The 23,319-nt window shown below is 32.5% G+C and overlaps 3 protein-coding genes across 5 annotated transcripts; 2 read left to right on the top strand and 1 right to left on the bottom strand.

Moving 5' to 3' along the window:
• Window positions 1-348: 348 nt before the first annotated feature.
• LOC128876396 (sodium channel protein Nach-like) lies at window positions 349-7,681 on the top strand. Its single transcript, XM_054122727.1, has 10 exons — window positions 349-2,481; window positions 3,168-3,374; window positions 3,794-3,959; window positions 4,288-4,439; window positions 5,438-5,549; window positions 5,758-6,064; window positions 6,288-6,338; window positions 6,545-6,731; window positions 7,260-7,366; window positions 7,446-7,681. The coding sequence occupies exons 1-10, from the start codon at window positions 2,312-2,314 to the stop codon at window positions 7,592-7,594; spliced, it is 1,608 nt and encodes a 535-aa protein (XP_053978702.1). The 5' UTR covers window positions 349-2,311; the 3' UTR covers window positions 7,595-7,681.
• On the bottom strand, window positions 7,648-16,860 carry LOC128876378 (caspase-8). 3 transcript variants are annotated; one of them, XM_054122709.1, is made up of 9 exons: window positions 16,819-16,860; window positions 16,567-16,675; window positions 9,965-10,210; window positions 9,201-9,790; window positions 8,858-9,117; window positions 8,579-8,771; window positions 8,372-8,497; window positions 8,173-8,304; window positions 7,649-8,108 (listed from the first exon to the last, which is right to left on the bottom strand). In XM_054122709.1, the coding sequence occupies exons 4-9, from the start codon at window positions 9,748-9,750 to the stop codon at window positions 7,894-7,896; spliced, it is 1,476 nt and encodes a 491-aa protein (XP_053978684.1). In that variant the 5' UTR covers window positions 9,751-9,790; window positions 9,965-10,210; window positions 16,567-16,675; window positions 16,819-16,860; the 3' UTR covers window positions 7,649-7,893. The 3 variants fall into 3 exon arrangements, with proteins under 3 accessions (XP_053978693.1, XP_053978684.1, XP_053978676.1); XM_054122718.1 differs by lacking the exons at window positions 16,567-16,675; window positions 16,819-16,860 and having other exon boundaries at window positions 7,648-8,108; window positions 9,201-9,301; window positions 9,389-9,790; window positions 9,965-10,830; XM_054122701.1 differs by lacking the exons at window positions 16,567-16,675; window positions 16,819-16,860 and having other exon boundaries at window positions 9,965-10,828.
• Window positions 16,861-18,185: 1,325 nt separating this feature from the next.
• Window positions 18,186-23,102, top strand: LOC128874689 (partitioning defective protein 6). The gene is made up of 5 exons (XM_054119643.1): window positions 18,186-19,226; window positions 19,399-19,627; window positions 20,005-20,132; window positions 20,220-20,498; window positions 20,593-23,102. Exons 1-5 carry the CDS (start codon window positions 19,167-19,169, stop codon window positions 20,899-20,901), a joined length of 1,005 nt encoding a protein of 334 aa, XP_053975618.1. The 5' UTR covers window positions 18,186-19,166; the 3' UTR covers window positions 20,902-23,102.
• The last annotated feature ends 217 nt before the right edge of the window (window positions 23,103-23,319 follow it).

Below are 23,319 nucleotides of genomic sequence, written 5' to 3'. Positions count from 1 at the left end.
ACTCATAATGTATAACAAAAAATATTTTCAGTTCAGTTGTGCACTTCACAGTATATATGTATCATAGTATACAGGGTGTCCCAGAATTAATCTAAGAACCGGAAATGGATGAAAGGGTAGCTTAGACGATTCTGAACCATAATTTCCTTTGCAAAAATGTCGGATGGTGCTTTGTTTTTGAATTATTTTAATTTGAAATTCTGACCAATCACAGCGTCCAAATAGCACGCGCTGTGATTGGTCGGTGTTTTTTCGTAAATAATTCAAAAACGAAGCTGGGACACCCTTTATAGTGAAATCACATATACTTATTAAAGAAATATGCATCTCACTATATGTATATATTTAATACATATGATTACATATTTACTCGTTCAATAGTGCATTTTCATATATGCATATGTATGATAAAAATTATTTCAAAGGATATAACTGTTTCATACGAAAATTCTGGGGTAAGTGCCGTGTAGTTCAACACGGTCCTCTTTCCAGAAGGCCATGCCTTCCCCACTCCGTGGCCAGATCTTTCTAGAACAATATATCACTTGTTTAATTCAATATGGCTAATTATTAATTATGGCAATGCAACGTCGGGTTGCTTGCCCAGTTTACGCGTTACCGATGATAACTCATCGGTCATGCGACATTCGTTTTGGAACCGCCTTTGGATCATCGCAAGCTCGCGCTCGGTCCGCCCTGACGTTTTGGCTCTCCTCGCGAACCCATCGCTAGCAAACAGCGGCGGATCAGCTGTTCCGAAAATCAATATATTGATCGGACCTACTGTGCTCAAACTCGATATAATAATAACAAAAATGATGAAAAGTGAATAAAACTAGAAAAAAAAAAGATAAAAAAAAATGCTCCCCACGGTACATTATCCTTATCAAGAGCACCCGTTGAAAAGTTCACTGAACATTGATAAACAAAAAACAGTGAAACAGAAGAGGCATCCTTGGCTTTGAGAAATTCAAAAATTAAGATTTGAATTTTCTCGAACATTATTTCGCCATTTTACATTTTATCATTTAATTTACTCGAAACGAATTTCACGCATACATTATTTACACATTTGTTTTATATTCAACGGGAAGCTCCATCGGGACATATCTAGAAACATGACATCGAATTTTATCGATGGAAAGCATTTTGTTCCCAGCACGCGACAAACAACCTGAATTAATGATAAAGCAACGCGTTCGTAGTAGAGACACGAGCGATTAGAATTTGAAGAAACGGAATCGTCTTATAAATTTTCCTTCTCGCGTGTAGGAAATCAGATTTATTCGAGTTATCGTGCCTCGGCGTTACGTATGCATAGTTGAACGTTTGGTCATTAATCGTCTGTCGCGGCGTATGGTTATCCCTAATTATTATCGAGTAGGCGTGTACGTTCTAGGATCGAAGCTATCACGGAATCATCGGCGGAAGGTCGATTGAATTTTTCATGAAACGTGGCATGCATCGTGCGACGTATCCTTAAATAACGCATCGCGACTCGTGGCACACGTTTCGTGCGACAGTCGCACTTTTGTCGTTTTGTTGTAAAGACCACTTTTTATCGTGGACCAACAACAGTTTCATGAAAGTATTCCACGCGTCGTTGTCGCGATAATCACGACGTTTCTCGTAAGAATTAATTTTGAGATAAATATGTACCAGTAATAAAAATATATCGAACAGTTCTAACTGAATCGTATGGAAAGTGTTTATTTTTATATGATTCTGTTGTATGTCGAATCGACTGCTTAACATACATACAAAATATACGAAAAATGTACATAATGTATGCGGAATGTATCATATTTAGAATATTTTGATTAATATAGTAATATTAATATTTCGTTATATTCTGCATACATTCAATGTTAAAATAATAATATTTATCAATAGTACCTTTATCAAAAGTTTATTATAGAACATACACATATATGAACTTATAATGTATTAATGATAAATATTAATATTTTAATACAGCATCTATGTAGAATGTATTATGGATAGAATATTTTAATTAATATAATAATAATAATATTTCGTTATTATAGGCACATAATTAATTCTACGCCCAATATTATTGTATTACTGGTTGTATGTTTTGCAGTTTTTATTAGAATGATTTCGTCCCATTTAGTTATATTCCATCGCTATGTCTGATGACCAGTTATCCATTGTGTTATTCAAAATTTCGAATTTCAATTCCTTGCATATGAACTCTATTTTTCGTGCTGCGTTCTTTTAGAAGGCTGTACGCGGAAAGCAAACTTGCAAACTTTTTCTACGAAGTATCGAGAATTCGATTGTTGCAATCATGGATAGGGATAGGCCAAACAGAAAGCAAGCAAAGTTTCGAAGAACCCTGCTGAATATATTGAAAACATGTTACAACGTTTTGAGAAAACAGTCTTTGGAATTTTGCAACCAGACTGGACTTCACGGGTACAAATATATTGCCGAGCCTCACCGTTCCACGGCAGCAAGGTATATTATATTCAATTCTGTGTATTTCTCACGTGTGCAGAGCAGCATGAATTAATAGAAATTACATTCAATTGAATTCCAGTCGATTGAAAGAGATAATGAAACAACGAATTAACTTAAGGGACCAGAGCACTCTAAACATTTTCAGAAAATCGAGTTTTGTTTGCATTTCTCGAAAGAGCAACGCCGTTCTAATGACATGAACCGGATTTTTATTTGTTTATACGCCTGATAAAATGTAGCGAGAGTTTGAAAACATTTCATCGCATAGCTTCTTTATAAACATTTTTTTAAAAATTTAAAAAAAAAAAATTTTTTTCTCTCAAAAGTGCTGTTACAATAGTCTGCCTCTTTAACTTTAATTAATTGAATGTTTTTTTGGCAATTGCTGCATTCTTTGATTATTATATTTAAGATGACAAAAACGTTATATATTTTAATATATAAGATGACATTTGTTTAGAAAAATTCACCGACCTATCATATACGTGGCATCTTATTGTAGTATATAGCTTTAAATTGGAGTTTTATTAAATTTTATGCAACTTGCCACTCAAATCTAAAGTGGCAACCAGTCAGACAAATCTGTAGGTACGGTTGCCATACATCAGGCGCATCTTTCCGCGCCTTATGTGCAGCAACCAGTGCTACAGTGTTTTAGACTCATTTAACATTCATTTCCGCAGAATCGCGTGGGCAATAGCGGTGTTTACATCTCTGTGCATCGCGCTTGGGATAATTAAAATCACTTTCGATTTCTATGAAAATCACCAAGTTTCCGCGGTTATCGAGTCGACTCATCACGGGATATGGAATTATCCGTTTCCGGCGGTAACCGTGTGCAATATTAATCGCATATCCCTCAGAATGTCACGGGAACTAGCTGAAAAATTGTAAGCTTTTTATACGAAAGGTTTAAAATTTTGATTTTTAATAATAAACACAATATGGATATGGAATATATCCGATTTTGTTTACGATTAAATGTGAAATATTATGTCATCTAAGTCTCCACCACGTATAATGCTGATATTTAAGGCGTAGTTTGTTATTAAAAAACAAAATCCTAAATCGCCTTTCTGGAAAGTCCTTTAATCGAATGAAATTTAAGTTATATGCACTTGTACATTTTTCTAGGTGAAAGAACACTATTAATTTTTGGAAGAAACACCACGAAATTCTTTTGAAAAATGCAACGGTTGAAAGCATTTAATTTATTAGTAATAAATTACCACTTTCCCTTGTATCTTTTATTATTTTCCTTTCCACCTATTATTTCATCGATAACACGAAATCCTTATCGTTGCCGTAGAATCATCCCACCGACTATGTCGAAAGAATTTATTGTCCAAGAGCTAAGCTTACTAAACGAGTTATTATATCCTGGAAAGAGCGCGGGGAACATTCGGACCAATCTCTCGCGATTGCAAAATATCTTTGACAGAAACGACTTGTCGATTCCAATGGTGATCAGAGCTGTACGTATAAAATTAAAGCAATGTAAAAAAAAAGAAAAAAGAGACTAATTCATTAACCCACTTGGAGTCTACTAGACATGTATCATATTCTAATTAGACTGCGGATCTTTATGGAAAATAAAATCGTTGCAAACGTACCTATAAAAATTAATCCTAAATAGGAATTTATTTTACTCTCCAAATACATATTACAATACAAACTTTATTTTCAATGATTTTTTTTTTTTAATTCTTGCATATTGTGTGCATTCTATAGTTTCTTAAACATTTTTTTCTATAAATGGATAAAGATCCGAAGTCTAATTATACCATTGCAATGCTTTTTTAGGTAACGCAGCCCTGCAAAGAGTTTCTAAGCTGGTGCAAGCTGAAATTTAAGGAACGCAACTGCAGCCAGATATTTAAAACGAGTTTCACCCGTGAGGGGATATGCTGCAGTTATAATTACGTCACGACCCCCGAAGAAGAATCGGTTTATCGGTAGAATTTGCATCTTTATTAATTTACGTCTATATCTCGTTCAAATATTTCTCGAACTTAAACTTAATGTCCCTCCTCCTCTATTCTATAACTAATTTTCTTTTTCTTCACTTGTAACACCTAATTAGGGGTGTGCGGGATTCCCGTAAAATGTCCGGGATTCTCGAGTTTATGCGGGATCCCGAGTTGATTCGAGATTCCCGAGAATACACGAGATTCCGCAAAAATCCGGGATTCCCGAGAATGTACGGGATCTCGAAAATGTTCAGGATTCTCGAAAATGTTCGGGATTCTCGAAAATGTTCGGGATTCTCGAAAATGTTCGGGATTCTCGAAAATGTTCGGGATTCTCGAAAATGTTCGGGATTCTCGAAAATGTTCGGGATTCTCGAAAATGTTCGAGATTCTCGAAAATGTTCGGGATTCTCGAAAATGTTCGGGATTCTCGAAAATGTACGGGATCTCGAAAATGTTCGGGATTCTCGAAAATGTTCGGGATTCTCGAAAATGTTCGGGATTCTCGAAAATGTACGGGATATAGAATAATATCTGGGTTTTTCGAAAGTGTTGTTATTCTTGAAAATTTCAGCAAATCCGAATGTACGGGATTTCGAAATTCCGAGAATCCCGAACATTTACGGGATCTCGAAATTCTCGGGATTCCATCTCGATCCCGGGATGAATTCCCGTCCCGACCGAGATCCCCGCACACTACTATACACCTAATGTACAAGTCTAACATTTCTACGTTCTTCACATTCGTTTAATTCTTGTTTTACATTATTTTTCTTAGATATGCTCCTCGTCATAATTCTCTCAGTAGAGATGCTAGTAGTCCAATTAGGGCCCTCTACTAGCCTCCCTAATAGCTCGGGTACCTCGGGATTGCTAAGCCCGTACTGTAGCTACAATCAAGCGTAACTACAGCCCCTGAGGGTAACTAAAATAATGAATTTCCTACATCTTTCTTTGTTTTGTTTCCACGTTTATCTTTAAAGCCGAGAACCGGTTAGATCAGCTTCGTGTGGTTATCAGAGTGGTCTCCAAGTCATGCTAAATGTGGATCCGGACGATTACCATGGAAGTATGATAGGATCCATAGGGATTAAGGTAATTATCTCATCTGCAAATCCACGGTGAAAAAAAATAACAAATATACACTACACTAGACAAGAAAATTATTCGTCAAAATTTTGCCATTTTTCAAATGCACATAACTTGATCAATTTTCATTCTATCGGGACAAAATTTTCTTTTTCACTTTCTAAATGCATGTAATCTGCAGTTTAATAATAATGTTACAAAATGTTCGTAACAGGTCATGCTGCACGATCCTCACGATTATCCAGATTTCGATGCGTTGACTAAATTAATAAACATCGGAAAATACTCATTTTTGACCGTTCAACCGGAGAAAATGTACTCGACGAGCAACCTTCATTCGGTGCGACCCTCCAAAAGAACTTGCATATTTAGTCACGAATGGTCTACGATCAAAAATGCCATCCGTAGAGAAGACAGTTTCCCCACAGCAAAATATTCATTCCGAAACTGCATGACGGAATGTCGAGCATTCGTAATAAAAAAGAAGTGTGGATGTATTCCGTATTATTATCCACAAAACAGTAAGTGTATTTTAATTAATTAAAATTAATACTTTAACTCTTGTTCTAATTCGAAAGAGTTTATAACTTACAAGGGAGGTACTGAAATCGGAAATTTGAATTTAAGGAGGCACAACATTATCATTTTGAAACGCTTGATTTTTGGAATTTGCGAAATGAAAATTTGTAAGTTACTTTTGTCCACTGTTTTCGCAATTTCCTAACAAAGCATGTTCTGTCGCAGATACCAGAGTATGCAATCTGAGAGACGTTGAGTGTCTAGAAGCATTCAAATGTAAGTGCAGAAACACTATATGATAAGTAACAAGTATAATAATAAATATTATTTAGAACGATGTACAGTTCAGTTGACATGTAGACTAAAATCTATGGAAATTGTAGATATGAAAATGATTCATCTCCAAAACCATCTCAATACTGTTATAATAGAATTTATATAAATTACTCAATGTTCTACAAAAGATCAAATTTAATTGATAGACTGGTACGAAACATCTTGGCCAGGAATGGACATGTCGCCCAAAAATTTACCATTTGTAAAAGTGGACATCCAGCAGAAACCTTGCGCTTGTAGATCGGACTGTGATTTTTATCGTTTTTCCATGGAAAATTCGATGGGAAACCTTAACAAACACACTTTTTACAACAAAAATATAAATAATACCAGGTAACTGATAATTTGGTCCCATTTATATGGAATACCTATTTAGGAAATAGCGAATATGTCATTTAAAGTATTTAAAAGAATGTAAAATTTTCAGTATCACTTCATTATGTTAAAATTCAAAAAATATTTCTCTTTATTCTTATAGAATTAAAGTTACAGTAAAACATGATATAATAATTAAAATACTCAAGTGATATATTATTAACGAAATTTCATGCTGATATACGAAACATCAGTGATTTTTTTTAATTATTTTTTGACATAAAATTACAAAAAGCTTCCCCTGACATAGTACAATATAAATGAACAGAACCCATAGGCGCAAATAACACTATAATGGTTAAACCCCACATACTAATAGTGTAAATAAGAAATCTTCGTTAATAACATATTACTTTTACATTTGTACTTTCATTACTACAACTACAACTTGTCGTTTAGTAACTGTGAAATACTCGACATATTACGCAAATAAAGTATTATATAGTAAAATATTAACGTCACATATGACTAAGCATTCCTTTCTAGTAAGGTTGACATCTGGAAAAATCGCACTATGATACACGTATTTTTTGGAGATCTGGTATCCATTCAATATCGACGTGACGTGCTTTACAATTGGCGTCATATGTTTGGTAAAATAAATTGTTTTATAAAGTAAGTAAACCGACTTTTAATACAAAAGATTAATACAAAAAAATATAATTGCTTCAGCAACGTTTGGCGGCATCCTGGGATTGTTTGCTGGCTTTAGCCTTATGTCTGTTCTCGAATTTATTTATTTTTTTGTTATTCGCGTTATAATAGATGTGTGTAGAAATCGAAAAAATACAAAAGATACGATCCAAACGGACTACCAATAACAATGAATCGGTACATCGAAACAATTTGTATCTTCTTATTGTATAAGTTATAAAATATATAAGTTATAAAATATATAAGTTATAAAATATATAATTTATAAAAAAAATGATGTTTTTAACTTTACTAATAGTGTGTCGCTAATGCCATCAAGAATAGCTCGAACAATAATACTTTATCATCGCTACATGTAAAGATTTGTTATCAAATATTTTATAAAATGAACATATCTCGATAACAGCCATTATTGCAGTAAACTCGTATAACACATTTATAGACGATGTTAAAATTTCTGATATCACTAGTTTACCCGTTGCGTTCGATATTCCGGTAACAGAAGATCTGTTAGGAGTCTATAAGAACGTAACTCGGGCAACTGGGAAATGGAACTTTGTCCATTTAAATTTCCCCTCTTTTGCTTCACAGATTGTATTATTTTTCTGACAGCACACAAAAACGTCATTTTGGATCCTCCATTTTGTAAAACATTACAAAACTCTTGTATAAACCATGATCCTAAAAAATAAAGTCATAGTAAATCCAATCAATATTGTACTAAGAGTATTATACAATATCGTACCTTCTGCTTTGTGGCGTACAGATACAAAACCTTGCAATGTTGACATGAATACACAAAAATTTTGATATGCTAAAATATCTGGAACAATGTCATGATCAGGACCATCTACAGCTAAATTATCATTTATTTGTCCTGCAATAAGATATTATAGTAAACTCATACAAACATTTATAATATAGTAATAATCTGTCTCTGTTACCTTTTGCTTGTCCCTGACAAGCTTGTACAATAACGATTTTATTAACATCTTTCAATTCTGTGCAACAAATTTTATACTCAATTTGTTCAATGGTGATTTTCTCCACATCAGAACTAATGATGCATCCTGCAATATGAAAAAATTACATATCTTAATATTCATAAGTAAAGAAAAGATAAGCACTAATTAATGATTTACTATTTTTACCTTTACATCCATGACTTAAAATGCATAAAAATATGCAATCATAATCAGTACCGAATTCTTTTGGTATGTTTTCCAATTTTTTAAGCATTTCATCTTTTTTTAAATTTTTGAATATTTCAACTTTGAAACCAAAACCACTAAAAGTCTCAGATAACTTTCTACAATCAGCTACAGTTCCAAATCGAGTTTCAAACTGAAATAACAGTTTTACACATGTATACTATTCTCAAAAATTACACAATATGTAATTAAAAGATAAGTACAAGCTGAGCTCGATACCTTTTCACCTATGAAGAACATTTGACTTATAATGATGCATAGTCCCTTTTTTATTTTTTTAATATCATCAACATTCAATGGGATCTGTGTCCCTTCACATTTGGAAAATGTTTGTAACTGAAATGTATTTAGAGAATTTGCATTCTGTGTGTCCAACACATTTTGATGATTTTCATGTTTCTTAAGATCATTATAAATTATTTCTAGATCATCATACCTTTTCAGATATCTAAGTAAGTTTTCAAGATTTACTTTGCCATCTAAAATAAGTTAATATCACGTAAAATAAAAATATGATACCTAAATGGAATACGTAAAGTAAATTATTACAAATAAAACAAACCTAAATCAATTGAAATATATTTCTGTTCCAACCAATACAACATATGCAATTCAAGATATTCACTATCTTTAAGAGTTTCCTCATATTTAGGGAAATGAGATCTAAAATATTGCACTAATGATTCTGTTTCGTCTTTAGAAAGTTCTTCACATAATAAATACAAACATTTTACAACTCTTTTTAAGTACCGTGAGCATGATCTATTTCTTGGGCAATAAAGTATGTCCATCTTTTCAAATGGCACTCCCAGTTTACGTACAATCTGACGATTTTGTATAACACATATTGCTTCCAATAATTTATTTTCCCAATTATTTGGATGCCTATCTATAAATTCTGAGAGTATATATGAATTTTGTGTCTTATGCTTTTGCAATAAATCATATATTTCTTTAAAAGCACATTCATAATTGTCTGCTATTAAAAATAAAATAGATATTTTTTCATCAAGGTCAAGATCATCTTCTACCTTACATAAAATGCTTTTCTTCAAAACATTCTTAAATTCATATTTTGTAGTGCACGGTGCTGCATCGCTATATAAAACCATAATTAACTCTGTTTTTTCGTAAATGTATTTCTAATTGTTCCTGAAATGAGGAAACAATGAAGAGAATACATGGAATGCATCTAATACAAATAATTACTTATACGTTTGTTTCAAAAAAATGTGTTGTACATGTATTTATTTTAAGAAAATGTAAATGCAAAAGTACGTAAATACAAAAAATATGCCCACGGTAATAATACAAAAATGTACTAACCTGTATTTAAAAAAGGATTACAACAAATTTTACTTTGTTACATTTTCGTATAGTTCCGTATACCGTAATTTTAAGCATTGCTAAACTATAGCATTCATTTCTTAGAACTACGGAAGTTTCATACGTGACATCTACATGTACACATTTAACAATTGCAATCTATACTTTATTTGTTTATATGCATTCGATATATATATATATATAATCTCAATTGCTTGAATCTGATTCACTCATGCTCTGTACTGCCTAATACGAAAACATTGAATTACAATCTCATTTTTCAAAAGTCATACCTAAATTAATGCTACAAATAAGCGTGAGACATTTAAATTTGAAGAACAAGCTTCTAGGCCAATCTAGGATTCAAGTTTCGAATTATATACAAATGGCGTCAATATTTAGCGATGAGAAAAACCTTTTTGATCTTTACACAGCGCCATCGGTGGGAAAACGTTGAAGTTTGGCGTGAAATAATTCTTACTTGTACTGCTAGATGGCGCCACGTATGCAATTCTAATATTTATTCACACCCCATAACTTTTTTATTATATATCCGTAATTTTACGTTACGTACAAAATTGAGCTGATGCTTTGTTTTTAAAAAAATATTAGAACCCAGTTCTGTAAACAGGACGTGACGCCATCAACCACAAACCTCCCAAGTTTACAAAAAGATAATTCTGTCGCAACCAGTTTATTTAAAAGCTCGTTGCAAAAGTTAAAAGTCGAGAAACGTTTTCTTAATTGAATTTGCAATCAAATTAAGATTATTTATAATGTACTGCAATGTCAGTATCGTCGGTAAATTTAGTGATTACCATCTAGTGGTACAACAGGGAACTATCTCCAACAAACTTGAGCATTTTCCCATCGATGCCGCTGATCAAAGATTTAAAAAATTAGTTAGAATCTAAACACCCATATTTTTACAGTAAACTGATAAAAAATTATTTCATTCTCTTCATCGCTCTCACCATTTGTTGGTCCATAAGAGTTGATCGATAACAATACTAGGCAATACTGGTAGACTGATTTATTTTTGTGATATTTATATTCTATCTAATTTTAACATCTGAGTATTAGTTGTTATTATTGACGGTCAATTACTATTTACTGTGATGGACGATTATCAATTTATTAATCTTTATTTTCTTTGTAAAGAGAACTATACAGCTAATGTCTACACTAGAACTTTTTTCGCAATCGTTTTTTATTATTTTTCATGGTGATTTAGAAATTGCGAAACTTCTTAAATGTTTATTTTCTCTTATTTTCATTTATTTTAAAACTGAATAATTTGTCGTTATGGCAAATAGAATAGCTTCTAAAGCTAATAGAATGAATAATGAAGATTCTACATTCAAGCTATGAAATATTACCAAATTAAAAAAAAATTTGGTAGCTGAAAAGAAAATTTATTAGTACACACATGTATATGTGAATGACACGTCGTCAATGTATGTGTTTGTTATCGATCAGAAATCAAATCAATGACTTGTTTCAAAACTAGATTATGTTTATGAATTTGAATCGGATATTAATTTCGTCCCAATGCCAAGATAAAAGGAACAGAACTAATACAACAGAAATAGTTGCAAAATTAAGCAATTTATATTTTTCAGTTTATAATATAGCTACTCGAAATATGCCAATGTAATTCGAGCCTATCCTTAGTTATTCAAACTGGAATCAAATCCAAATGATTTGAATACGAATAAATTACGAACGTTCGTTAAAATCGACTATAAGACTTTACTATCAATATAAAGCAAACGAAATTGCGTTTGCGTACTTTTCATCGCAAGTTTATTATTTATCATTAAATGAAGCAATGATCGCGTAGAAACTTTGATCGATGCAAAAAATCTCGAATATTTATGAAAATATACACTACTGTATTAAATCAAATTTTTTTGAACAGTAAGTCAACCGCGGTTGAAAAATGATTTATATCGCGTAGCAATTCCAGTAATGAATAGTCATTGATATAAAATTTCCAATAATCAACTAAACATAATATATTTTTAAGCACATCAAGTGTGTAACAATAATTTAAGATTTTATATAAAAATCACCCGATTTAATTCAAATATTACGAACAAAAAACATCTTTTTTCAGATGTGATTATATTATCCAACAGTATTTCCAGCGACCAGAACTCGATTTTTAACAGAAATACAATATGACAATTCGAGAATGATCCTGAAAGAAAAATAATTAGACACGTGATAAATTGACCAACCTAATCTACGGAATAGAAAATCTCAAACCCCCGAGAGCAGCCACCCGGGGCGCTTCATTATTCGCAACAAACAATTGGCTCTAAATACTATGTCAAAACGAACGCGATAAAGCATACGCAACACTAATAGCAATTGCGATTGATTTTTTTATTCGCAATACTAGCCTGAAAGAAAACGCGAAACAACCCTAAAACCGACCAAGTGATACGATACCCTAACTAAAAATCCAGTGCAGCCATCTCAGGCTGCGGAGAATCGTAATTCGCAGCTAGTTTGGCTGCTTGGTGATTCTCAGCCAAGTCAGTGTCAAATTTTGGGCTTTTTATATGTCGAAGTACTAATCCAAAACGCGAGAATTTACTTTTAAAATCGGACGGGATAAATATTTATTATACGCAACACTAATAGCAATCGCGGTTGGTATATTCATCCGCAACACTACCCTGAAAGAAAACGCGAAAAATACTAATCAAAAGCTACATTGGCTCTAAATACTATGTCAAAACGAACGCGATAAATCATACGCAACACTAATAGCACTCGCGGTCGATTTGTTATTCGCAACACTACCCTGAAAGAAAATGCAAAAAATTCTAATCAAAAGGAAAATTGACTCTAAATATGATTCCAATCGGTCGCGATTCATTTATACGCAACACTAAATAGCAATCGCGTTTGGTATATTTGTTCGCAATACTACTCTGAAAGAAAACGCGAAAAATTCGAATCAATCAAAACAACCCTAAATACGAACGCGTTTCATATTTCCATTTCGCAACACTAATGAAAATCGCGATTGCCCAATTGACACTGGATGCTGAGCTTCCACGTTGGGGTATATGACCCGTCTAAACAAACTACAACTACAGACGAGTACAGTGACAAAATAGTAATAGTAATGACTCCCCATCTTCGAATTCGAAAATGGAGAGCCATTCGTTGCAGCCCACTCTTGCGACAATTTGTCAGGGCCTCTTCGGCATACAGCCTCTTCTTTCTTCGGACGCATTGTCCCATCTGAAACTTATAGCTAGGGTCGAGGTTCAGTGCAATACGCGGACGTTCAACCCGGTGAACCACACGTCTAGAACCTCGAGGAAGATCGATCTGAAGATCGACTAGAACGATCGAAAGAAGCTCCGTTTGCATCGTCATTGCAACGATTCCTCGAATCCACCTACAGTAACAGATCCGTCAACCGTTGCGCGACCTACTCAAACTAAAGTGACGAGATCTGCCCTGGACCCTACCTACCGGGATTTAACATACACACCAGAAGGTAAGTTACCTACCTACCTAGCCCTATATTTAAAAATGCCAAAACAATCACACCAACACACACGCTCAACGATCCTCAATCAAGGCTCTCGGGCGCGACCTAAACTAGGGAGATGTCCCGGGACACCTCCGACACCCGAGGATACCATACACAACATTCACACTCTAAAGGTACGTACCAGTTCCTGAAATCGTCTGACAAAAGCTAACGACCATTGCGCGTTTAGATATCGTGTGAACATTACATTCGTAATTAAATTATTTTTAATCTGTGAAAATTTATAAAAATGAAAAGCTACTACTCTATATATTGCAAATGATTGTCAAGCAATTTAGTGCTTCATCAATTTTCTATTATGATTGATTTTAAGAGAAATTAATAGAATTATCAATACCAAGTGATCGATATTTCATTGTAAAGAATAATAATAGAAATCTAAAGTTATGAATGTACCATTTGTATGTTGTAAGAAATTATTGAATCGACGCAATTCCACATCCTAACCACACACACACACATGTGGAAAATACGTCGTGCACGATACGTTAGCAGTGTCAAACGCCTACATTGATCATTATTATAAATATTATAAACTAAGTCATCGTGCCCATTGCCTTCGCTCACCCAAGTAGCACCTGGGCACGTGAGTGAGTTTGGGCAACGAACACGGAAGGATTAAACCTGAAAATCCTGATCTAGAAAGAGTAATTACAATTGGTAATCTAAGCGGCCTAACGTTCTTTAGTTTGTCGTTTGTAGACTGTGGATGTTTATGCAAATTCATATTTTTACAGATACGAAAAAGGAATTGAAATTTAAATGAAAGTATGTTTTTGTAAGTTTTCAAAGTATGTCTTATAAACGGTACAAAATGAATATTTAAAATATTGTTACTAAAGAATTAAGAATATATATATAGATTTCTCTATTTTTCTATTTGCTATAAATCATAAACATCCGCAATCTAGTAACCTAATTTTCAATAAAAGTGACTCGACTTTGTATTTGTAAAAATTCAAAAGTGAAACTCAACTATGTATTAATATTGAGAAATGAAATTATCAAGAGAAATAACTCATTGAATTTAATTTATTTATCAAGAAAAATGACTAATTGAAATTTATTTATTTATCAAGAAAAATGACTAATTGAAATTTATTTATTCATCAAGAAAAATGACTCTAAACGAAATTGATCTATTCATTTGATTTACTTTGAAAATTTAAAATGAATATTAAATATTGCACTACTTTCAGGTGATTTCGTTGTCAAAGTGTATATTTTACGTGTTCAAATCATGGTAATATACTTTGACTCAGAAATCTACCTATCGCGAAGCGTCCTTCTTGTACATGTATAGAAAACTTTAATGCAACGAATGTATATTTAAAATATTGTCTATGGACAATTGATAATAAAAGTATATACAAAAATTTGTATATACATTACTTTTCAACTTCATGAAGTATTAATCAAATAAAACACATTCAATACTGAATTTATATAATAGATATTATATCTTGTCAATGAATTATGAAATGCATAGATATTGCATAGAATTATTAATAATATTCTTAACAAAAAAACGCGACGTACAAGAAGACCCTATCCTGAACTAAGAAATGAAACAGGAAATGTTTCACGAGTATGCTATGCAATGCATACCCGCGGTCACTATACTCGCCAAAGACCACGTATACAACTAGTCACCCGTGTCGATTCGGACCCTTTCATCCTACGACATGATTGGGGACCAGAGGAACAAAATAGCATACGACTCACCCCGATCACTGGCTTGAAATCTGCATGTACCTCGTTAACAGACATCGTAGTAGCTCTGCTAGGCTCTGCTAGGCTCTGTTAGACTCTGCTTGGCTCTGGGATGAAGTATGAAGAATCTGTAAAATACCACAAAACATAATGATCAATTTCTGCAATTATTTCGAAAATATCAATTCATATTGTGTAATAAAGAATTCCTAGACACTTACATTTTCCATTCGTTGGACATCGCCCAATACTCCTCTTCAGTGATGCACTGACTCTAATACCGATATCGAGCAAGTTTTATTGAATTTAAACAAAAAAAAAAAATTAGAAATCTACTAACGCGACCGAAAATTGTAGTCGGCGAACAACCGTGAGTTTACATCGCGATTGAGAATCTAAAAGAGCCGCGATGCTCTGGAAAGAATTTACAACATGCAATAAACACTGACTCTATTTCATGTATACCTAAAATCCAAACGAAAATCTACTCGATACCAGTGCGTATCGAATCAAATAAGAATACTTCTACGTGGTAAACACTGACTCGACCGACCGCTTTGCGCGCGGTCAACAAATCCCTGAAAGACAGAGGGATAGGAAATAAACAAACACGAGCGAGCACATCTGGTGCTCTCCTAGATTCTGTTTTCTTTTTTTTTTTGTGTTCGAGTTCTGGCCATGTAAATACCGTTGGAAATTTTCCTGGAATAACGATTATCAGTTACCCTTGTTATTGAAGGGCAAGGTTTAATACCTCTTGAAAAGACAAACACTCTCATTGAATGCGAACATCTGTCAATTTCAGTGACGAAATATTACAGACAAATACAATGAGAAATTTCATATCAAGAATTTTCATTACTGGACTTGTAATAATGTTCATGATTTCATCGTATTCTAAGATATATCGCGATTTTCGTAAATATTACAAGACTCCTTGCAAGATCAAAATTCATTAGTTACTAGACTTTCATGTTGATATACAATCGCGTAGCTTATACGTTCATTTAAACTTGCTATAGAAAATTGAACGCGAACGCAATTGCGTCAACTTCATAAAGATAGATTAGTCGAAAAATCAATTGTATCGTATAAAATGATACCAGAAAATATGAAACCGCGATCAAATTACAGTAGCATGAGGCCATTTTAAATTTTCACGAAATTTAAAGATGAGAAAAAGTTTGTATTAATTTTGTTCAATTTCAACTAAGCATTGATCCGTTATGAAATCATGTAACACGCTTACGATCGATAACAATTCATACAAAAGACGGAAAAAATATGAATAAATATGTTACTATCTTACTTGAATAAGTTTCAAACTTTACCGCTTTCGATGAGATTTCGATTGAATTGGCAACAAGCATCATGGCGTCGGCGTCACGGAATTGGAGCTCAAGTTTCATCAATGTTTTCTAACAGAATAAAATATCTAATTTAAGTCATTTGTTCATTTAGACACAGTTATATTATAACAAAACAATAATCGAGCTCGAAATAACCCGCAAAAGAATGCAGTTTAATTAAGAGTATCGTAATATGAAGTTAGAAACTTTACCATTCTCGATGAGATCTCGTTTGAATTTAAGACAAGCATCATGGCGTCGATAGCAGAAAATTGCCGCTCAAATTTCATCAGTGTTCTGAAACAGGATAAAATAACTGATTTAAGGCACGGATGTTCATTTAAATACAGCTGTATTGTAATAAAATAACAATCGAGCTCGAAATAACCCGCAAAAGAATCCAATTAAACGTAAAGAATCGTAATATCAATTGGTACCGAATGGAAAAGAAGAAAGTCCCCGAAACCGATTGAACTTCTTTGAATATGCTAATTGAATTTAATATAAAAGTTTATCGATAATATATTGCGGTACCAATAGACAAACGAGAGTAGTATTAATAATTAGTAGCGATTCAATAGCAACAGGTAGAAGATAGATACCTATTTAGTCGCGCGGTACCAAACAAATCTTATCACGCCAGCGCACAAGACACGAACGAAGACCCCTCTCCTGCGCTGAGAAGCTGCGCGGTTCGCACCCCCCACCGCGGGGTCATGACGTCACTAGGCGGAAGGTGGGGGCAACCCCACTAGAGACAGCGACTCTATCCCCACTCCTCACTAAGGTTTAAATTTCAAATAAAGCTACGAAACAAACGAACAAATGTACCGAATCGATGTTTAGTTTCTCAAATTATATTCATATATGAACTATAAATAATATTTATATTTTTCAGATTCTATTGATGTCAACTATTTGGCCAAGTATTATAAAATCGTGGTAAAATTACTTAAAGTGTGTACTTATATCATGTATTACAATTATTATATTGTTACAATTGTTATAAATTGTTATTTTATTATTATATTATTACAATTGTTATAAATGTAACCTGGATCTTGTACGTTCTTATTCTAAATCATATTTTTTGAAACGACGAAAATCTTTTAAATCACGTCTGTACTTTTCTTGGCTTACCTTTTTTACCAAATACCTTTCAGATACATTGTGTTTTGTACATATTTAATAGGAGACGCTCCAAACGTGTCTTCGACTTATAGTATATGAGATTGACCACTCGATAATAGAGAGCATTTTCTTAGGGCGTATATGCATTTATACTGCAACGCTTCGAGCGCCAATAGGGCGATAATACACAATAATAATGACGTCTCTTTTTTAAAGTATAATAACTCACTCTCACTCATAAATTCCTACTAGATCAAAGGAAAGCACGTGACAAAAATATCGTAACTTTTGATATCGTGATATTTAATATTACAATATCTGTCATCATGAAAACTTAAATGTTTCGTAGTCGTGGCATTCTACTCACAGATGTCGCGCTGTTAGAACAATTTTTTTTGCCAATCTCTACTACAAAATAAATCGTTTCAAAACGCTAAGAACCGCCAAAATCACATCAGTGTGACGCCATATTGTTTAGTGACAAATGTCATGACGAAATTGTTTATTTATCAAGTGTATCGTCCTCGTGAAGTCGTGGCTTACGTCACAGTATTAAAAATTGTGACATCATGTTACGTGAAAATAGACTTGTAGGGCAGGAAAAGCGTGATCATTCACAAACCGCGTATTTCGAATCGCGACTGTGCTACGAGTTTTTTACGAAAATTTGAAGCGATACAAATTATACAAATTCCGTATATTTTCATTGCAAGTATAATTTCCTTCGTTGTCAAACAATTCTGTAAAATCGTATATTGGAGAAAATTGAATTTGTGTTATTTATTTCCTTTTTCTTGACGCGCTATCTACAACTACTTACAGATTCAAAACAATCGACATTCGTGAGCAAACGTAAGCCTCTCGGAAGCTAAAACGAACGATTTTGAATTACGCTTGTAAGTGTAAACTAGTGTAAACGTTCAGTTCAAAGTGATACAAAGCGAACGCACCTCTCTAGGCCAAGTGCGTTCTACCAAACAGGTGCTTTGACGTCACGTCGTCGCGTTCACACTCATTCTATCAAAATGTGGCTACAGTCAGGGCCGAATTAAAGTATGGACTTCAGGGGCTACAGCCCAGGACCTTTGTCAGTCGAGAAACTTACGATTTATTAATGTTTTTGAGTGATTTATTTTAGAGAAATTTCAGTCAAAGGAAATATTTTAAATTTCGATTGTTTCCTAGCTTTGCAAAAATCTATTTGACTTTTCGTTAACTTTTTTTCCTTTTAAAAATATTACCGTGGGCCTTACAGTATCAATAGCTCAGGGGTCTACAAAATCTTAATCGGCGCTGGCTACAGTAGACCATATCAACTTGGTGATTAAACTTCGGCTATTTGATAATAATTCGAAAGCCAACGTCGAATCGTCGATTCGAATCGCGAATTTACTGCTAGAAGCGTGCGGTTTGTTTGAAATTAAAAATCATGTCTAAGAGCAAACTTCACCATCAAATTGACAGCAGTATTGTCGCGGTGAAAAGCAAAGTAAGCTACTTTCTAATCGCTTTAATGTTTCTGCTTTGCTTTTACATTGTCAAATAAAGGGAAACTACGCTTTCCTTGATACAATATTCTCGAATAATTCTATTCTTATTCCTTCGTTTTATTCAGTGCTTGTATATGCAAACGACTTCAATTATTTATTTTTGTTCATTAGTTTGATGCTGACATTATAAGATTTTCAATCAACCGTAATGAAGCCATTAGCTATGAGGATTTTAGAAAATTATTGGCCGAACGACATGATATAGGTCCAGATTTGAGCTTTCTTATTTGCTATACAGATCCAACTGATGGTGATTTATTACCCATTAATAATGACAACAATTTAGCAAGAGCACTACTTGCAGCGAAGCCACTTCTCAGAATTTTTTTACAAAGGAAGGGTAAGATAATTCTGCAATAAATAATTATGACATACAAATACAAATGACTCAAGCATATACGATATAAGTAGCTTCTAAACTCTTTTCTTCAATACTTTTCTTATTGTATAATAATTATCTCATTTTTTATCCACATCTATATGTTACAAGAACCTATGCAACTGCTTACACTGTGCCTATGTTTAAATAATCAGTGATATATTAACAGATTGTTTAGATTACTTTTTTGAAAATGTACCCATATATAACTTATTCCATATAATATATTATTACCTGCACACAAATTTCCATTTCACGGCTTCAATTATTAAGTTATGAATCATATACAATTATAATTTTTATGTTTGTTTGTAAACTTTATTTTTTTTATATGATAGGAGATGGTTTAGAAGACATAAATGGATATAGGACAATGAAACCAAAAAATCTAATATCGAGTATTCTTGGTGGCACACCTGGAAAACCAAAACCACTGGCTATATCTAATCCACACGATTTTAGGCAGGTAGGTCTAATCTATGTAATTCAGAGTTCTACCAATTTCAAATATAAAATTGATTTACTATCTAATCATTATTTGGGGATAACATAGGTATCAGCAATAATTGATGTGGACATATTACCAGAAACTTGTCGCCGTGTACGTTTGTTAAAACATGGTTCTGACAAACCATTAGGATTTTACATTAAAGATGGAGAGAGTTTTCGAATATTGCCACCCTCTGCAGGAGGTGGTATTGAAAAAGTTCCAGGTGTATTTATCAGTAGATTAGTACCAGGTGGCTTAGCTGAAAGTACAGGTCTTCTAGCAGTAAACGATGAAGTTCTTGAAGTAAATGGTATAGAAGTTGCTGGAAAGACTCTCGATCAGGTAATTGTGATCAATAATTTTATTATTTTTTAACCAAGTTTAAACCAGAATATGTAATTTTGTATAATCTTACTTTATGTTTTTAAATCAATAGGTGACAGATATGATGATCGCGAATTCTTCGAATCTTATAATCACAGTAAAACCTGCAAATCAACGAGCAGCATTAACTGCTCCAAGACGTGGGTCATTTTCACGTAATAGTCAATTGTCTTCTGGAAGTCATCAGTCTACACAGAGTGCTGCAACTGGTAGCGATGAGGATGCAGATGAAATTGTAGATTTAACTGGTGTAACACTTCAAGATGATGCAGCAACTTCTACTTCTCAACATCATCACTACCACCACCATCACCATCATCAAAATCATTTTAGTCACGACCAAGGTGTTCTACACTTATAGATGGTATATATCACAAATTTCATTTTGTACAATGCCATGCTCAAGTGAATACAATTGGATATTCATCTATAAAAAGAAGATATTTAAAAATAAGTATAAAAATATAGCATGACAATAAGAAGCTGAAACAGTAGAAGAGATGAAGCATTACAAAGTCATGTGGTTATCATTTTATTAACCTAATAATAATTTAGTTTATTATAACACAGAGCAAAACAAATACGTGATTTTTATTGAGGTTATATTTTTACAAAACATTTACACTAGTGCCTTTTTACATTGAAATCACTATTTATTACTATGAATTAAATTGCTATTCTCTTCAAATCAATCATTTAAAATTGAAAACAGTTTCCAAAGTTGGTACATATCGAGAAATATACTGAAAGTGCTTCATATATTAAATAAGTATGTGAAAAAATGACCAGCTTTTGAAGTCTGTACTTGTTCAGTGATATGTATTCTAAAACTGCAAAACGAAACGAATACAATTAAGAGAAAATGATAAAATTAGGCGCATTAATACTTTGTTTTATATTGTTCATGTAATATTTTCTTTTAATTTGAAAGAAAAGGATTTCAAACGGAAATTCCTCTTTAATCGTTTTATATGAACTAGGTGAACAAAGTATAGATATATATTCAATTAAAAGATAGTGATATGAATATTGACTGTGCATAAAAGTATTATTGGAAGGCAGCAATGTTTTTGAAGTATTAAAATAATATTTCTTAGTACTTAATGTTCAAAACCTAAAGTGTACTTAAATAAGAATGGAATGAGCTGTGGAAGAAGATAAGATTTCAAGTGTAAGAACTACTTATTTTCATCATGATCATGTTTTACTATTTTACATATTAATACATAAATTGAAACATGATTTCTAATTCCATTTATTAGGATTTTATTCATCGCTTCATAACGTATTCATTTTATTTTAATCAATTTTGATGAATTTTGTGTGTATATACAGCAGATAATGAAATTCAGTAACTTAATTTATCGTTATAAATAGAGGCCTTTATTCAATAATGGAAGTGTATATAATAAGAATGTAAGATGGTGAAATGCTAATATAAACGTTTCATTTTTAATCAGACAGAAGTAAACAAAAATTGAGAGTGGCCTTATGTGTAGATCATTCCAAATATTTCTTTGCAAATATGCAAAATAGGGATTATTCTATTATAATCCATTCTGACACGTCTATTCGTGTATGTATTCTGTTTATTCCACTGCATGTTTAGAGTGTTAAAGTTTTTGAATTTTAATTCCATTTTTATAAATGTTATTTGTTGTCTAATTGAGCACTAGATATTGAAGTATAATGTACTTTATAAATATTAGGTATAAGAGGAATTTTAAAGGATAAGAAACATATTTATATAGATGTAAAATATTCTCTTTACATATCTGTGCCTTCATAGTTTTGTCTATGACTGTAAAATTGGATTGTGATACATTATATCGCATTCCATTTATATAGTATTTTTATAGTGCAAGAGAAATACAGTGTCCCGCTCATATGTATTATTATTTTTAAAAGAAACGTATACAGCCTTTATAGTTACATTAAAATATTTTCATTTTTCTTTATAAACTGGCAAAGATATATAGGTGTACATACAAAAATAATCTCATAATATCATTATAAATTGACTTCAACCTTAAAATATTTTAATTGTAAAACTAGAAAAATATTTTTTCATGTTTACTGCAATTATTTTCAATATTATTGATTTTATTTCATATTAATTATTCCAAATATAAGTGATACATACATAAAGAAATGAAACAAAGTATTTCGTAATAACGGTACATATTTGTCTCGTAAAACTTCGCGCACGGAATAAAAATTCTATGTGTGAAGCAACATAGAAAAAGATATTTTACAAAATTATGCCTGTGCTCAGAAACTATGTACTCCATTACTATAAATCGATAGCATTTTGTACTTAAATAAAATATTTACGTATTCATAATTAAATGTATTATGTTCGTGAGTTTTTAATTGAAATATAGTAATTGTGCTATAATTCCTGTATCTATATTTCATAGCATATTAACGAGGTTTATACTACAACTACATTGTATTTTGTTGTAACGTTGGTGTAAACTAAAACATTACAAAATATACTACTTATTTGTAATATTATAACTCTTTTTAATGGCAGCTTATGAAATAAAATATTTTATTGTATACTTGAACTTTATTAATCACCTTTTATGCTATTCTTAAAAGTAATCATTGTTTTCTGATGGTTACTATGGTGTGTAAATAGAAACGACTAAATGAGTAATATGATGTTTTGTAAATTATATTTTTACAATTTTAAACTCTTTTAGTTTTGCTTATGCTTGTAGCAGTAGTAATAACAAGCAATGTCTTACGCGGAACATGGTCCCCGAATTTTCTT

Source organism: Hylaeus volcanicus, chromosome 1 (assembly GCF_026283585.1).
Source record: "Hylaeus volcanicus isolate JK05 chromosome 1, UHH_iyHylVolc1.0_haploid, whole genome shotgun sequence".
NCBI classification, from domain to species: Eukaryota; Metazoa; Arthropoda; class Insecta; order Hymenoptera; family Colletidae; genus Hylaeus; species Hylaeus volcanicus.
Note: the sequence above shows the minus strand (reverse complement) of the source record. Positions and strands in the feature narration are given on the sequence as shown.

Excerpts from the sequence above, each read along its gene's own strand:
- LOC128876396 (XM_054122727.1), top strand. The coding sequence starts at position 2,312 with ATGGATAGGGATAGGCCAAACAGAAAGCAAGCAAAGTTTCGAAGAACC. Across the intron at positions 2,482-3,167 it reads CACCGTTCCACGGCAGCAAG|AATCGCGTGGGCAATAGCGG; the intron begins GTATATTATATT and ends TCATTTCCGCAG. Across the intron at positions 3,960-4,287 it reads TTCCAATGGTGATCAGAGCT|GTAACGCAGCCCTGCAAAGA; the intron begins GTACGTATAAAA and ends ATGCTTTTTTAG.
- LOC128876378 (XM_054122709.1), bottom strand. The coding sequence starts at position 9,750 with ATGGTTTTATATAGCGATGCAGCACCGTGCACTACAAAATATGAATTT. Across the intron at positions 8,772-8,857 it reads TGTTCTTCATAGGTGAAAAG|TTTGAAACTCGATTTGGAAC; the intron begins GTATCGAGCTCA and ends CTGTTATTTCAG. Across the intron at positions 8,498-8,578 it reads TTTAAGTCATGGATGTAAAG|GATGCATCATTAGTTCTGAT; the intron begins GTAAAAATAGTA and ends TTCATATTGCAG.
- LOC128874689 (XM_054119643.1), top strand. The coding sequence starts at position 19,167 with ATGTCTAAGAGCAAACTTCACCATCAAATTGACAGCAGTATTGTCGCG. Across the intron at positions 19,227-19,398 it reads TTGTCGCGGTGAAAAGCAAA|TTTGATGCTGACATTATAAG; the intron begins GTAAGCTACTTT and ends TTTGTTCATTAG. Across the intron at positions 20,133-20,219 it reads ATCCACACGATTTTAGGCAG|GTATCAGCAATAATTGATGT; the intron begins GTAGGTCTAATC and ends GGGATAACATAG.